Consider the following 14,667-nt stretch of genomic DNA (forward strand, 5'->3'; position numbering starts at 1 on the left):
GATAGTACTCACTCATGAGCTGACACTAATTGCACCCCCCCNTTAGGGTAAAATGTCCGGCCAAATGAAGCACAAAGTCCGGCTTTTGTGATTTTGGACCTGGCAACCCTATGTGGACACTGTACCTACTTATTCTTCTGAAACCTGGGTAGACGATTATACAATGGTTATTGTTTTGTATTTAGTATACAATATTTGTAGGTGTATTCTATTTCCAGTGTTTGCTAATATACTATAGAATCCGTGGTTATTAAATAAATGTTTAGTGTAATAGGAACATTCGATATTTGGCCGGAATTTGAGTCTTATTTAGTTTACAGTAGGCGGACTATGAATCAGATCTTTAAACCCAACTCCGTTTGTTAAAGTTACCTATTGAGTACCGCATCTTTTAAGTCAAATCTTTTTCAATCTTCCGACCCAGGTCAATGTGACCATTTATTTTAGTTATATCTGTACATAATTTAAATCTGTCTTAAGAACTAACTTGAGATGTTTATGCTAGGCATAGATACGGGTCGCATTCGTCATCGTAACGTTATGGTTTAAAATGTGTATTTAAAAAAGTTATTCTACACTTTTATGTAACGCATTTATTAGTATCCTTAATTATGTTTACATTGTACAGAACAAATTAATTATAATATTAGTTTTTTGTATATTTTTTCAAATATAACAAAATCCCAAATAAAATTGTACTTTTTATTTTAGTTTTAACATACCTTAGTACCTACCTTACTCATTTCAATACTTAGGTTCTTAGGTTTCTCTCCAAAATGTATTTTGTAAGACTTTCATACAAACATCTAAAATTGAAGTGATTCTTTTTTCTAATTTTAAGAGCTTCCCTGATTATTTTTAATCGCTAGCTTTTGCCCGCGGCTTCACCCGCGTGAAATTTTGTTTGTCACAGATAGCCATAAATTAGCCTATACTTATGTGGCTATAAACAATACTCTAAAGTTTCATCAAAATCCGTTCATTAGTTTTTGCGTGAAAGAGTAACAAACATGTTAACATTCAGACATCCATACAAACTTTCGTATTTATAATATGAGTAGGATAAATAAATACAATTACTAACTAAGTACTTATCTATCTTCACGAAATGTTGAAAATAATTAGAACCTTTAATTCAATATTTAATGGGACATAAATCATAATATATATAGCCTGACCAGGAACATAAACCCTCGCCATGTTGCGGAAAACTAATGGTACTAATTTCTTTTAATGGCAACAGTTACTGAAAACTTCATTAACATGTCACCTTGCATGTCAGTCTATTGCTGTCAAAAAGTGTAAACAAACTTTATTTTAAATGTGTGCAATTGATTTTGTGAATTAAATTGCTAAAATATTTTTATAGTCGTGAAAGAAAAGTGGTTCACAATGTGTTAATGTATTTGTCGAAGAGAAATACCAAGGGTTCGGACAATATTTTCATTGAATAATGTTTCCGACAAAGGTTGTCAAATTGACTGACATGTTTATCGTATAGTACAGTCCACTATGAAAATTAGCTGTAGTTTGTTTCAACTACCTATTTTATAAAGTTTTTTGTCACTTTCTCAGTTTTGAATTTTATGGAATTGGGAAAGAAGTACCGAGTTTAAAGCGTTCATGAGCAGACATTGCAGTTGAATATTTAAGTTCTGAATTTGATTATTGATGAATAATAAAATAAATCCTACTAGCTCGATTGATGGTTTCATTTAATTTATTTAAACCAGGTTACCTTTATTAATATTTTTTCGTTAATTTATGAAAATATCAAATTAGCCCGTAATCCTGAATCCTGATACATAAATTTAGCCTATTAATTTAACACAGGTACGACTGTACTCAGTGTTGCACTATCAAATGCAATTGAAGCGCCTCTATGCCAGGGTTTTTATGTTCCTGGTCAGGCTATACATAGTTAAATAATACTAATAAAGCCTTAAACTTTTTGGCAAATACGGTGATGCCAAAATGCAAATTCATACAGTCATGCGGGTTTTTTGAGTCAAACGCGTCAAAATTTTAATGTCACTAAGTTTCACTAAAGATTTGTTTATAAAATATATTTTCTTTAGCAGTTCTCTATTCAGATAAGCTTATTTATTATGAGCCGTTTATTGTTTTAACTTTTGTGCCTTTACATAATATTAACAACTAGAAAATGGAGAACGAAGGTAGGTGGTTCATGAAAATGCTTTTTTAATTTTGTGGACTACTTGAATTGAATTTCTAACGACTAATAATAGTAACAACATTTCCTAGGTCATTCTCATACATACCTATACATATAAACATGTAGTTGTGTATGAATAAGTTTACTAAAATTCCCTAAGCAATTTTTGGCGCCACGCAACTTTTTATGGAACTGCTCGAAGTGTTTCACCAATAAAGGTTAAAATGCGATCTCCTCAGAGGACTGTAAATGTGTGAAGATCGTGGGCCACCTAGAGGAGGTCCGCTGGTTGTTGTGGCCACGAGACAACCGCGCCAGCCCGGGGGCACTAGCTCTGGGCGACTGGATCAAGAACCCCTTCATTTGGCTGCACTACGTCGAAAGCTCTGACGGCATCTTGCCCGAGGATCAGGTGCTTATGTACGTCACCTCATGATAGAAACATGTTGCCCATACATTTTACAGGGTGTAAGGGACACGCTGATTTAAGATTTAACAAACCATGGTCTTTAGGTCCAATAAACTTTTTTAGCTGCTAGATTTATTGGTGTCGATTTATCAGCTAAACGGGTACTTAATAGTATAAAATCTAAATAAATAGAGTGTGGTCAAATACCTGCCTTGTTATGCATAAAAAATAGGATTTTAATGCTTCAACCACACCAACGCGTGCACGCTCGTGGTTGAAGTTAGCTTCACACCAACGTGGTGGCTTGGACTGTCATGGGTCGCGCGACCTATAGTTGGCCTATGATCGCGCCGGCGATGGCGATCTGCACGCGTTGGCGTGGTTGAAACTTTACAACCTTAAACTCTTGAGGTGTACAGAAAGAGAAACAATGTAAGATTGGTTTCTAGACTTCATTATTAAGGTTTCGCCAGCGTGTCCCTTTTACCCCGCTTATAATATAAATGACTCACGTACCTACATACTTCAGGAGCACGGACACTCGCTACTGGAGCATCCACGACGTGCAACGATACTTCTTCGGCGATCTCCACTGCGAGCAGGTGCTCTTCACGTACCAATATCCCAACCTCAGGATGCCCACGCGCCTTGGAAGCTATTTCTGGAAAGCAAACACCGCGTTGAAACTACCGCCAAAGCTGTACCAAAAGGAATTCCACCAATCTTTGGAAATCACATTGAAGGTACAATTTTAAAATACCCAATATTCTGAAGTGTTGAATTTTCTAAAAAAAGAGGAGGAAGAACAAAATTAAGTAAAAAGAGGTCTTTCGATCATTGTTATAGAAAATGGAAGCTGAACAATGCCAGATGGATCGCCTAATGATTTCGGATCAATTAATTAAAATTGATCGTTTGGATGATTTCAAAAGAAAAACCTTTTTTCGGATACTGCAAAATATTTTGAGGTGAGACTTATTAATGGAATATTATGAAATAAATGGTTCATAATTTAGATAGATGACAGCGTTCGGGAAGCTTCGCCATATACTCATGTCCGAAATACCGCAGTGTCTCAAGACAAAAGTCTTCGAGCAGTGTGTGTTGCCAGTGTTGATATATGGATCCGAAACGTGGTCGCTTACTATGGGCCTCATAAGAAGGCTCAAGGTCACCCAAAGGGCGATGGAGCGGGCTATGCTCGGAGTTTCCCTGCGTGATCGAATCAGAAATGAGGAGATCCGTAGGAGAACCAAAGTAACCGACATAGCTCGCAGAATTGCTAAAATCAAGTGGCAGTGGGCGGGGCACATAGCTCGTAGAGACGATGGCCGTTGGGGCAGGAAAGTTCTCGAGTGGCGACCACGGGCTGGAAGACGTAGCGTGGGCAGGCCTCCTACTAGGTGGACCGACGATCTGGTAAAGGTCGCGGGAAGAGCCTGGATGCGGGCAGCGCAGGACCGTTCATTGTGGAAAACCTTGGGGGAGGCCTTTGTCCAGCAGTGGACGNTTTGCATTAAAAGTATCAGATGTCGTCTAAAAATACGTTATGTTGTCGAGGCTCACAACTTAAATAGTGCCCTAGTATCCTAATTCCACCTTCATCTATTCTATAAAAGCGAAAGGTCACTGATTGACTGACTCACTGATCACGAAATCTCAGAAACTACAATTGCTAGGAGTCTCAAATTTTGCATGGGGGTTCCTTTTAGAACGTAGGTGCCCACTAAGAACGGATTTTACGAAACTCCGCCCCTAGGGGGTAAAACGGGATCCGCGCTTACGAAGTCGCGGGCGACCGCTAGTCTGGTATAAAATTAAATACTCCTGCCATAATTTATTAATCATTCTTAAAACCTTTTTTATCGGAATCTTTATTGATGACAATTTATTTACCTACTTACTTTTGTCTGTGATTTTAGGTGGCTTTGTTTTTGACAGAGTCACTTGTCCAGATATGTCAAAATTTTCAATAAAATCTTACTAAAATTACCAATGAATTGGTTTTAAATATGATAAATTGTGTACCACTTTTAATATTGTGCCCGAGTTTCAAACTTTTCTGTTTCTTGGTGCCTTGCGCTACGTTTCTAGGCATGATCGGAGTGTACATGGGAGGCTTGTTTTCTTACTACTCTGATGTCGCATACGTGAAGGTGAACACAATTGTGAATTCCACTTCCTTGTGAAAAACCAGTTATTCCGCCAAAAATGAGGGCGTGGATAGATTTTTACGTTACCACGGACGCTATTGCTATGGCAACAAACATTGATATTATTTGACATTATGGCGACTGACGAGGAGAAATCTAAATTAGCAAAGCTTTTGCAAGAGATAGAAATACCAGATGTTAAACTATCAGAAAGGTGTTCAGATTTAGTGAAAGACTTTCAACAAAGGTTCGGCAAAGAAGTAGAAGCTGAGGAGCAGGCGGAAATGTCGCCTGATGACGCACCCCATGAGAATCCTTACAAGGTGGACAGACGACTTCTTGACGAAATTGATAGGAAACTTCAACAGCTGCTACTTGAGGGCAAAAGGTAAATTTAAAATTATAGGTAGGTACTTAGAGGAAAAGTTGTTAAGGGTATAAAATTGCGTAAAAAAATCTTTATGTAAGTCAACTTCAGTTTTTACCAGACTTTATCATTCGAACTCCTACATTTCTCATTTTAATTTTGTTCATAGGGCTAAAAAAGATGCTGCAGACAGCATCGTACTATCAGGATCAGACCCAAAAAGACCATGGAGAACTAACTCGAGTAAGGAAAAATTGCTGCGCATAGAAAATGAGTTGAAAAGACACATTGAGAAGGCTTCTGATAAAATAACACCTTTAAACGATGGTGATATGAAGGAATTGGTGAAGGAATGCCAGGAAGAGAATCGTACTGCGCGTCCCGTTACAACAGACAGGCTGAGACACACAGTGGACGCTGCTAAAAAGAATTTACCTAATTTCCAATATCGTAAAATAGAAAATACTACAGCTACAGCCATTTTGCCCGAAGCACACGATTTTGACAAAGATGAAGCAAAGGACGAAAATGCTCTAACCATGCAATGCAACCCTTAACTTTAATATGATTTATTTATTGTATTTTATGGCTTATTTAATAAAATATCGTTTCTAAATAATAAAATGTTATTATTATTATATGATGCATGCAGCATAATGGCATCAACCAAACAGATAAAAATTACTTTGAGGCAGAGTAACATAGCAGTATTAGCAGTGCAGTGCCCTATACTATACAGTCGTGGTCAACTAATTAGGGACAGATAGAATACTAAGCAATACTAAGTGTTCATATTCTATTATTGTGAGCTTCATTCGATATTACTGGCTGTTACTTTGTAAACATATTGACTATCAAGTACTCTATTTAACAGAATACAATAACAACAAAAAAAACTTACTAACTTAATAAAAAATCTAAATCAAATCACATGAATCGGTAATTATGGTACGGACGGTCTGGCCACCTAATTAGGGACGCTTAAGTTTTTCCTTCTAAATTAAAAAAATAAAAAGACAAGTTAGATTTCAAATAAAAACAAAAGATTTCGAAGTAAAATAAGCATTTTAGTTAAAATTAAAATTGTCTCTACCTGTAGCGGAGAATAATGTTGTGGCAGGCCTTTGTTCAAACGATCATAGCAAATGTTGTGATAGGGATAGAGACATGCGATTTTTGGTTTTACAAAGATAATACGATAGAGAATAATACAAAGTAATAAAAACCACCTGTTATAGGGGCATTTTTTTGAGAAATTAATAAAATAACCAAAAAAATACGAATTTTCAAGCAGATTTTTTTCATAATGTCTCATTTTTTATTATTTGTTAGCATTTTCTGGGTATTTTATGTATTTTTTCAGTATCGCCTGTTATTTAGCATTATTACTGTTTTTATTTTATCAGGATATACCGCTTAGTTTAAAAGTTATTACGTTTTCTTTAGAATAAGTAATTGAAAGAAAAAAAATTCTATAAAAAATTAAAAAAAAATCTCAACAAATTTTTGACCTCTTTTTTGTCGATAAAAATAGGTCTTGTTTTATCTATTTTCATATGTACACTTTAACGTGACTCACACTGTATACCATCACGCTACAAGTAATAGACGCAGAGCAACAATGAAAAATGTTGCAAAAACGGGTTTTCACGCGTACGAAGTCGCGGGCACAGTTATTAACATAATAACTCTAATGAGTAATCCCAACTAATATTATAAATGCGAAAGTAACTCTGTCTGTCTGTCTGTCTGTCTGTCTGTCTGTTACGCTTTCCCGCTTAAACCTCGCAACCGATTTTGATGAAATTTGGCATAGAGATAGTTTGAGTCCCGGGAAAGAACATAGGATAGTTTTTATCCCGGTTTTTGAAACAGGGACGCGCGCGATAAAGTTTTTCTGTGACAGACAAAATTCCACGCGGGCGAAGCCGCGGGCGGAAAGCTAGTTACTTAATATAATCCAGAAGGTACTATCGAAAGATAAAACCTGTAAATTACCTATTAGGTGTTGATCTGCTTTTGCCAAAATTTCCAACTTTACATTCTGTAGATTACTTAATTTATCTATGTTTCAGTTCGTATACGCGACTACGATAATGTAAGAAGATTTTTGACGCCCAGCATACCACTTCGGGAAACTCATCTTCAATTGGGTATAGACATGAAAATGAAGCAACGGCAAGACTCAGATCTGAGTTGTTTTATTCGCCATGTTGCTTTTCGTTACGCGCACAATCTTGGTAAATAAATAAATAATGTACAATCATACCTACCGTAGATGTAGGACCATAGATGACCATAGTCCATATCTTTCAGGAAGTCGGATTCACCACTCTGCTTTGCGATTAGATATTCTCGAAGTCTAGAACAACCAGTGCTCTGAGCACGAAAGATCATGTTCCACTAAACAACCGTAGCGGGACGCTGTTTTTTTTTCATTCAAAATAAATACTATAAAACGATTATTTATTACAGCTATGCACAGGAAAAGAAAGCAATCTCTAGCTTAGGCACCCACGACAATTTTTCTAAAATCAGACAACAACAAAAATTGTTTCAGGTTCTGCGAGCGTTCCTCTCAAATCATGGCGGGAAACATCTAGTGAATATTGGGCGAGTTTTGAAAATTAAAATTTGAAAATCCTGTTTCATTTTTGCAGTAACGTTGAGCATACATCAATGGAGGTTCGCGACATTCCCTCTACGCAGAGTGTTCGAGCTTATGCCGAGGCTGGTGCGGTTCATGTACGTCGGCGCTGTGGCCGATGAGGTCGATCTCAGGAGAATGCTTCAGATCATAGCGTGTGGCGTGTGTGATAGTTAGTATTAAATATTTATTATAATTGTCGGCCGTTTGGTGTATTGGTTCTAAAATGGACTACTATGCCAAGAGGTCCCGGGTTCGAAAAAAAAGTTTAATAAGTATGTAGTATAGGGATCCTACTTACTTACTAATAACATCAGGCACTAGCGGCGTAAAGGGGGGTGGGGGGCGGTCCGCCCCGGGTGCCACTCATCAGGGGGTGACAACAGTCGCGCAGATTAGTACTCACTGGCGCCAGTATGACAACATCTTTCTGTCTGGGGGGGCTGTGCTATCATATCACCCCGGGTGCCAACCCATGCTACGCCGCCACTGCTACATCTTACGTAATAAACGAATGGCCCCAAATAAGTACTAAAAAAAAATCAAGCATCACGACCAATCTAGTCGCGCTATTGGGGTTGCTATGTGAACGGCAGTGGTGCCCTCATTAAATTTCTACTTTTTTGTGTCGCACTGTAACTAAATTAATACACAATGAAAGTAAATAAATAATAAATAAATATCTTTGGACAATTTCACACAGCACTATCTAGCCCCAAAATAAGCAATTATAGCCCGACCAGGAACATAAAAACCCTCGCCATGTTGCGGAAAAATAATGGTACTAATTTCTTTTAATGGCAACAGTAAGTATAGTTCCAAAATACTGAACTGTCCTATGCATGACATTGACAGTGGGGCGCCACCGTCAATACCGGATCGCTGGTTCTGATTTTTGCCATGTTGGAAACCATATAGTTGAACGATGGTAGCGCCCCCCTGTCATTGAGTTTGGTGGGACAGTTCAGCGTGGGTCATCTATAACTGAAAACTTCATTGACATGTCACCTTGCATGTCAGTCTATTGCTGTCAAAGTGTAAACAAAGTTTATTTTAAATGTGCGCAATTGATTTTGTGAATTAAATTGCTAAAATCTTTTTATAGTCGCGAAAGAAAAGTGGTTCACAGTGTGTTAAAGTATTTGTCGAAGAGAAATACTAAGGGTTCGGACAATATTTTCATTGAATAATGATTCCGACAAAGGTTGTCAAATTGATTGACATGTTTATCGCATAGTACAGTCCACTATTAAAATTAGCTGTGTTTGTTTCAACTAGCTACCTATTTTAAAAAAAATTGTCACTTTCTAAGTGTTGAATTTTATGGAATTAGGAAAGAAGTACCGAGTTTGAAGCGTTCATGAGCAAACATTGTGTAAACGTTTGTGAGGCACGTACAATGAAACACAGGGCTGAGCAATGACTGATTTTATTCTATAAGATGCGGGTGAAAGCACATAACAAAATATTGACATTAGTTATCAAACTACCTGACATCATCCTTCCAAGGAAACATAATTATTGATGTTTTTCACTAGTAGGTACCTACCTATTTTAAGCATGCAATATCTTTTATATTTAGCTTATGACATTTCTTTGTTTAATTATTACTAAAAATAATTAACTCATGCAATATACATAATAATTAAAATTATGAGTATTTGATTGTATTCATAATAAATACAATGTATTATAGACGTAAAATAGATTAAATATAATAATAATAAGTTGATCTTACTTAAGGCCTATAATAGGTATCTAATTAGGTATCTACCTGCACTATCATTAGATTATATTAAATTACAGTGTATTTTCAGTATTCTCAATTTTTCAAACAATTATAACCTACAGTATGTATACAAATTCAATTAGCTATTATTTGATAATTTTATAACATACTTAAATTACCACATCATAATCCTCAACAAGTTTTACACACCTTTAATAAAGTTGGATAAATATTTTAGTATTAATATATTAATTAAATCCTTTTAACATTAAATCAGATGGTGCGTTATATGTTAAGTTTAAATAGACATTTTATTATATTTATTATAACCAATACAATTCACAATATTTAATTATCAAATGTGTAAATATTAATACATTATTGAAGATTAAAAAAATTGCTCTAGGGCCAATGAGGAAGTTGGAGACATTCTCTTCTCTCTCCCTCCATCTCACTTCTACAAAAAGTAATAATGTGGTAGAGCAGCGGTTCCCGAAAGGTGGTCCGCGGAACCCTGCGATTCCGTGGAAAGGCCGCAAGGGTTCCGTAAAAATATTATCCCATGTTTCGTGACCGACGTTGTTCGCGCGCACCGACTTGTTTACGCGCAAAAATTTACCTTTTAAGCGCGCTCTACACTCGCGCGCGATTCNCAAAACGTCCGGAAGTTGTAATAGTATTATAGAATAAACGTTAAAAGACTTATTTATTTAATTTTTCAATGCTTAAGTGTCCATTAGAATGAAAGGGTGCTTAATGTATTAAAAAAAATAGAAAATAATTATGATGGGTTAATGTTTTTGGGCGGTTTTTTAGGCGGTTTCTGACAATGTCCTTTAACACAGGTACGACTGTACTCAGTGTTGCACTATCAAATGCAATTGACGCGCCTCTATGCCAGGGTTTTTATGTTCCTGGTCAGGCTATAAAATATGCTTGCGTTACGGGGAAAGAAAGTAGCTAGGTCCTACTATATCCAGTTTTTTTTTTCAGAACTGAAACAAGTCAGTATTCAAATTCAAGATGATGAACCTAAACGAAGTTATTGGAAGCAAGTAGCTGATATATTGAATGAAGAATACGCCGAAATAATGCAATTATTTGAAATTAACTTCTGTTTAGACATTTACAAACTATAAATAAAACAAAAAAATATTCAGATTTTATGATTTTCAAAGCGTTATCCCACAAGGCGATTTTCGAGCGTTGCCGCGTTGGCGGTTTTCAAACGTTGACCATAGCTTTATTTATAGTCGTTTAGGCGCGATTGGTCCAATCGTGAAAAAATTACAAATTCGCGATCCTTTTGTACCCTTTGCACCACCGCACCGGCCTGCACCACTGGTGGTGCAAAGGGTATATTTAAATCCCTCTTGCACCACTAACAAATAGTGCTGTGCTACCATCGACTGTAAAACTAGTAGTAGACTGTAAAATACTTAATAATTTAATTGTTATAAGTAAATCAAACCCTACCTAAAAGTTTTAATTTGTGTGTGTGTAAGTGCATATTATAAACATTTCACTTCAGACCCACGATACCCCGGGCCTATATCCTACATACAACGAATAAAGTACCAGGGCAACATAACCATAAAGGAGCTATTTTATGATACATGTTTATTTCTCGGATCAACCAAGAAGAATTTGATATAGCTCCTTTATGATTATGTTGCCCTGGTACTTTAGGAATTATTCGTTGTATGTAGGTATGAATGGTAGTTATTAATTTTTATGTTATGTTGTCAAATCTGTCCAGTAGTTTCGGAGCCTATTCAGTACAAACAAACAATCAAATCTTTCCTCTTTTTAATATGAATATTATATGATTATAGATAATCGTTTTACAGTTAATGGTAGGGCGGCACTATTGGTGGTGCAAAAGGGATTAAAAAATACCCTTTGCACCACCAGTGGTGCAGGCCGGTGGTGCAAAGGGTACAAAAGGTTCGCGATTAGTCCAACCCATTCTAATACTAATGGACGGTCAAGTAGGTACAACGATGTCACTTAATTACTAATATCATTACGAGGAAACGGGCATTTATAAACATGGCTATTGTAGTAATCGTATAAATACCTTCGAAATGCTACAGCCGACAAAGGTAAGTATTCCGATAAAACGGCGTCGGGAGGATCTCGTAACTGATACTTTAATAATGAATACCCTAATGTCGCTTATACACGGTGAATACCTACTGTAGGTTTCTAAATACTAAGGTAATTAGGTATATAAAAAATTTTGATTGTAAATTTTTTATGGCTCCCCTTTATCTGGCAGAATCTTGTTACGCAGAAATTCATTTGGCATAGGTAACTCACTTGGCATAATATTCTTCTTTAACCGAATATTTATAAGGCATATAAACATTGTTAAATCATTAGCAGAATGTTTATACAGGGTGGAAACGATAAGTGATCTCATTCGATTATTTCTAAACTACTCAAGATATCGAAAAACTGGTTACTGATCCTGAAAGTGCTTCACGAGCTCTTTCAAACGGTACCAATAATAGGTTACAGAATAAACTGGAACTATCCGAAAATTCAATGTTTCCAATAAAAGCTACCCAAAAAACTCAAAATTTCAATTTCAGTTTTTTCAGAAACTAAGTTTCCGATCTGGACCATTCACAGGGGTTCCCCTACCCCCCTCTCTCTCCCACGTGTATGTCTCCAACTTCCTCATTGGCCCTAGAGCAATTCCAAGTATACCATCAATAAAAGCCTAATTAGAGTCATCAAACCTCTCAGTCATTCAATTAGAGCCATTAGAACTTCATAACTATGAGTTGTTTTCTATGTGTAAGCTGAGGACACGTGTCTCCAGCTGACACATCTGTATCTTCGTAAATATTTATGCTACGATAATGTATTATACCTCAAAAATTACAGTCGAATCCAAATAGTAGGCTTTCCACTTTTCAAGACTTTAGCTCAAATACTGTTAAAACCACGATCAAAAAACTATGTGCGAGCTGGAGTACCGTGTCTCCAGCTTACACATCTGTATCTTCGTAAATATTTAAGCTACATCAATGTTTTATATCTCATAAATTAAAGTCGAATAAAAAAACCCGACTTCAATTCTTTCAAAGCTTTATTTCGAACCGTTTTCGAACTACGAACCGATACGTATGTGTAAGCTGGTGACACGTAACACACGGTGGATTATTAAAACCGTATAAGTTAGAGTTGCGTTTTAAAGATCAAATAATTCGTTATAATTGAAGTACACACGAGACATAATTTCAAAAGCGCGCTCTACACTCGCGCGCGATTCTTGCTGTGAATTCACGCCGCGATTCGCGCCGTGCACTTCGCGTTTATATGTGTCTCTCCACACTCGCGAAACCTCGCAGTCTCGTTCGCGGCCTCAATGGATGACGACGTGATTGTTGCTGCGTTGACGCTCTGTGCTATATCGTATTACAATTACCTATGTATTAAAAATAAGACACAAATAAAAAATGTTTAATGGGTTTATACATATATTTCACTTGAGCTTGCTCCACTATGAGTGGAATCCTTAACTTTCTTTCTATAGGTTCTATAACTGGACTGGAATATTCAAAATGTCACTTATCCGCGTCCAGGCATAGTGGGTCTTATTTTTATGGTCCTTGTGTTTGGACTGTCAAAGTATTGGTTCGGATTGAAAACACTCGATAAATTTCAACTTAAGTTCATTATTCCATGCCTAGTACCTACTCATTTAAAAAAAAAGAACGTTAGTAAGTACGCAATAATGCACAACCACTTGCGACGGCGTCTTCTCAGCTATTGCGAAAAACTGCGAGTGTAGTTGCGTTCGCGATCGCGCGCCGTGAACCAAGCGCGAACCTTTGTCGCGGGACAAAAAACCGACAACGAACGGGGAACGGCGCGAAGCGTGAACGTGAACGCGCGAAAGTCCGCGAAACCATCTACACACGCGTTTCGCGGCTTTCGCGGCCTTTCGCGCCGCGAGTGTAGAGCGCGCTTTAATAGTATGCCATAAGACGATTCTGAATAAGAACTTTCTGCGATATGGTAGTTCTGCTTTTTAATTATTCGGGACATTAAAGTTATGCCTAAAGATCATTCGGCCTTACAAAATTATTAGTTTTAAATGTATGCCAAATGAGTGCATGCCTAAAGATTTTCTGCGTAAAGAAGATTATGCCATCCGTTGTTATGCATAGTAAAATTATGATTTAAAAAGTTCTGCGAAAAAAGGTAGAACCATTTTTTATTATGTGCTTAAGTGTACTATTGCATATAAGGTTCCGATAGGAGCATAAGGACATATTATTATTGGTCCTCGTCCCTCTACCAGTGGAGAACAGAGTAGGAGCAGTAGGAGGAGTGGAAACGGGGCCTTTAACGCTTGCGATGCGATGCGGCACGAAAACGTAAAATAATAACTTCCTTACAACGCCAATGACAATTTTCATTTTTGTATGTCTGATGTTTACAATATTTTGATGACCAGCATAAAATAAAATACTTCAATGGCCTCGGCCCCTTTCGAACATTAAAACGTCATTTTCAGTCCATTGTTGTAGTCTATTTTAAAAATATTTGAAGTAACAAATTGTTTATGTCATTATTGAAAAGATTTTTAGTTAAAATTTCTGGACCGGCCATGAAAGGGATTAAAGTAATTGTGTAAAGGGACTACTGGGAATATAGGCAAAATAAAAGGATATCCAAATATCAAAAATGAAAAATCAAACTTGTACAAAAAAAGCGCGAATTGCTCCAATAGCGAAGTGGACTAATCGCGAATTTGTATTTTTTTCACGATTGGACCAATCGATCCTAAACGATGAATAAACATTAAACACTATCCCATAATTTCTTACGAGATCTACAGCTATTGCCATTTGAAATTATTTTGAAGAAAAATTTTATTTTTGGTGGTGTGTCAAGTGGAGTTCTTTGTGCACATACATCATGAGAACAGCTTCCTTCAATTGAAAGTTTAGAGTTAAATTGGGAACCGGATTAAAATAAAAGGATGAAACTAAAATGAAAGTGTAAATTAAACAACATTTATGTACAGAAATCCCAAATAGAGATTTATTTTTATAATTTTTTTATAAAATTTAATATTTATTAAATAACGGTACCTATGTGAACAGAATTTCTCGTTGAATACACGCATTTTAATGGAATATAAAAGCTCTGTTTCTATTACTCTA

At 36.5% G+C, this 14,667-nt stretch overlaps 1 protein-coding gene across 1 annotated transcript; it reads left to right on the plus strand.

The window, feature by feature from the left end:
- The first annotated feature begins 2,044 nt into the window (after positions 1–2,044).
- LOC114362855 (uncharacterized) lies at positions 2,045–10,620 on the plus strand. The gene is made up of 9 exons (XM_028318412.1): positions 2,045–2,177; positions 2,416–2,596; positions 3,115–3,328; positions 3,432–3,498; positions 4,949–5,126; positions 5,275–5,474; positions 7,181–7,345; positions 7,766–7,924; positions 10,475–10,620. The coding sequence occupies exons 1-9, from the start codon at positions 2,165–2,167 to the stop codon at positions 10,618–10,620; spliced, it is 1,323 nt and encodes a 440-aa protein (XP_028174213.1). The 5' UTR covers positions 2,045–2,164.
- The last annotated feature ends 4,047 nt before the right edge of the window (positions 10,621–14,667 follow it).

This window comes from Ostrinia furnacalis, unplaced genomic scaffold (genome assembly GCF_004193835.3).
Source record: "Ostrinia furnacalis isolate ACB-3 unplaced genomic scaffold, ASM419383v2 OfSCF6815, whole genome shotgun sequence".
NCBI lineage: Eukaryota > Metazoa > Arthropoda > Insecta > Lepidoptera > Crambidae > Ostrinia > Ostrinia furnacalis.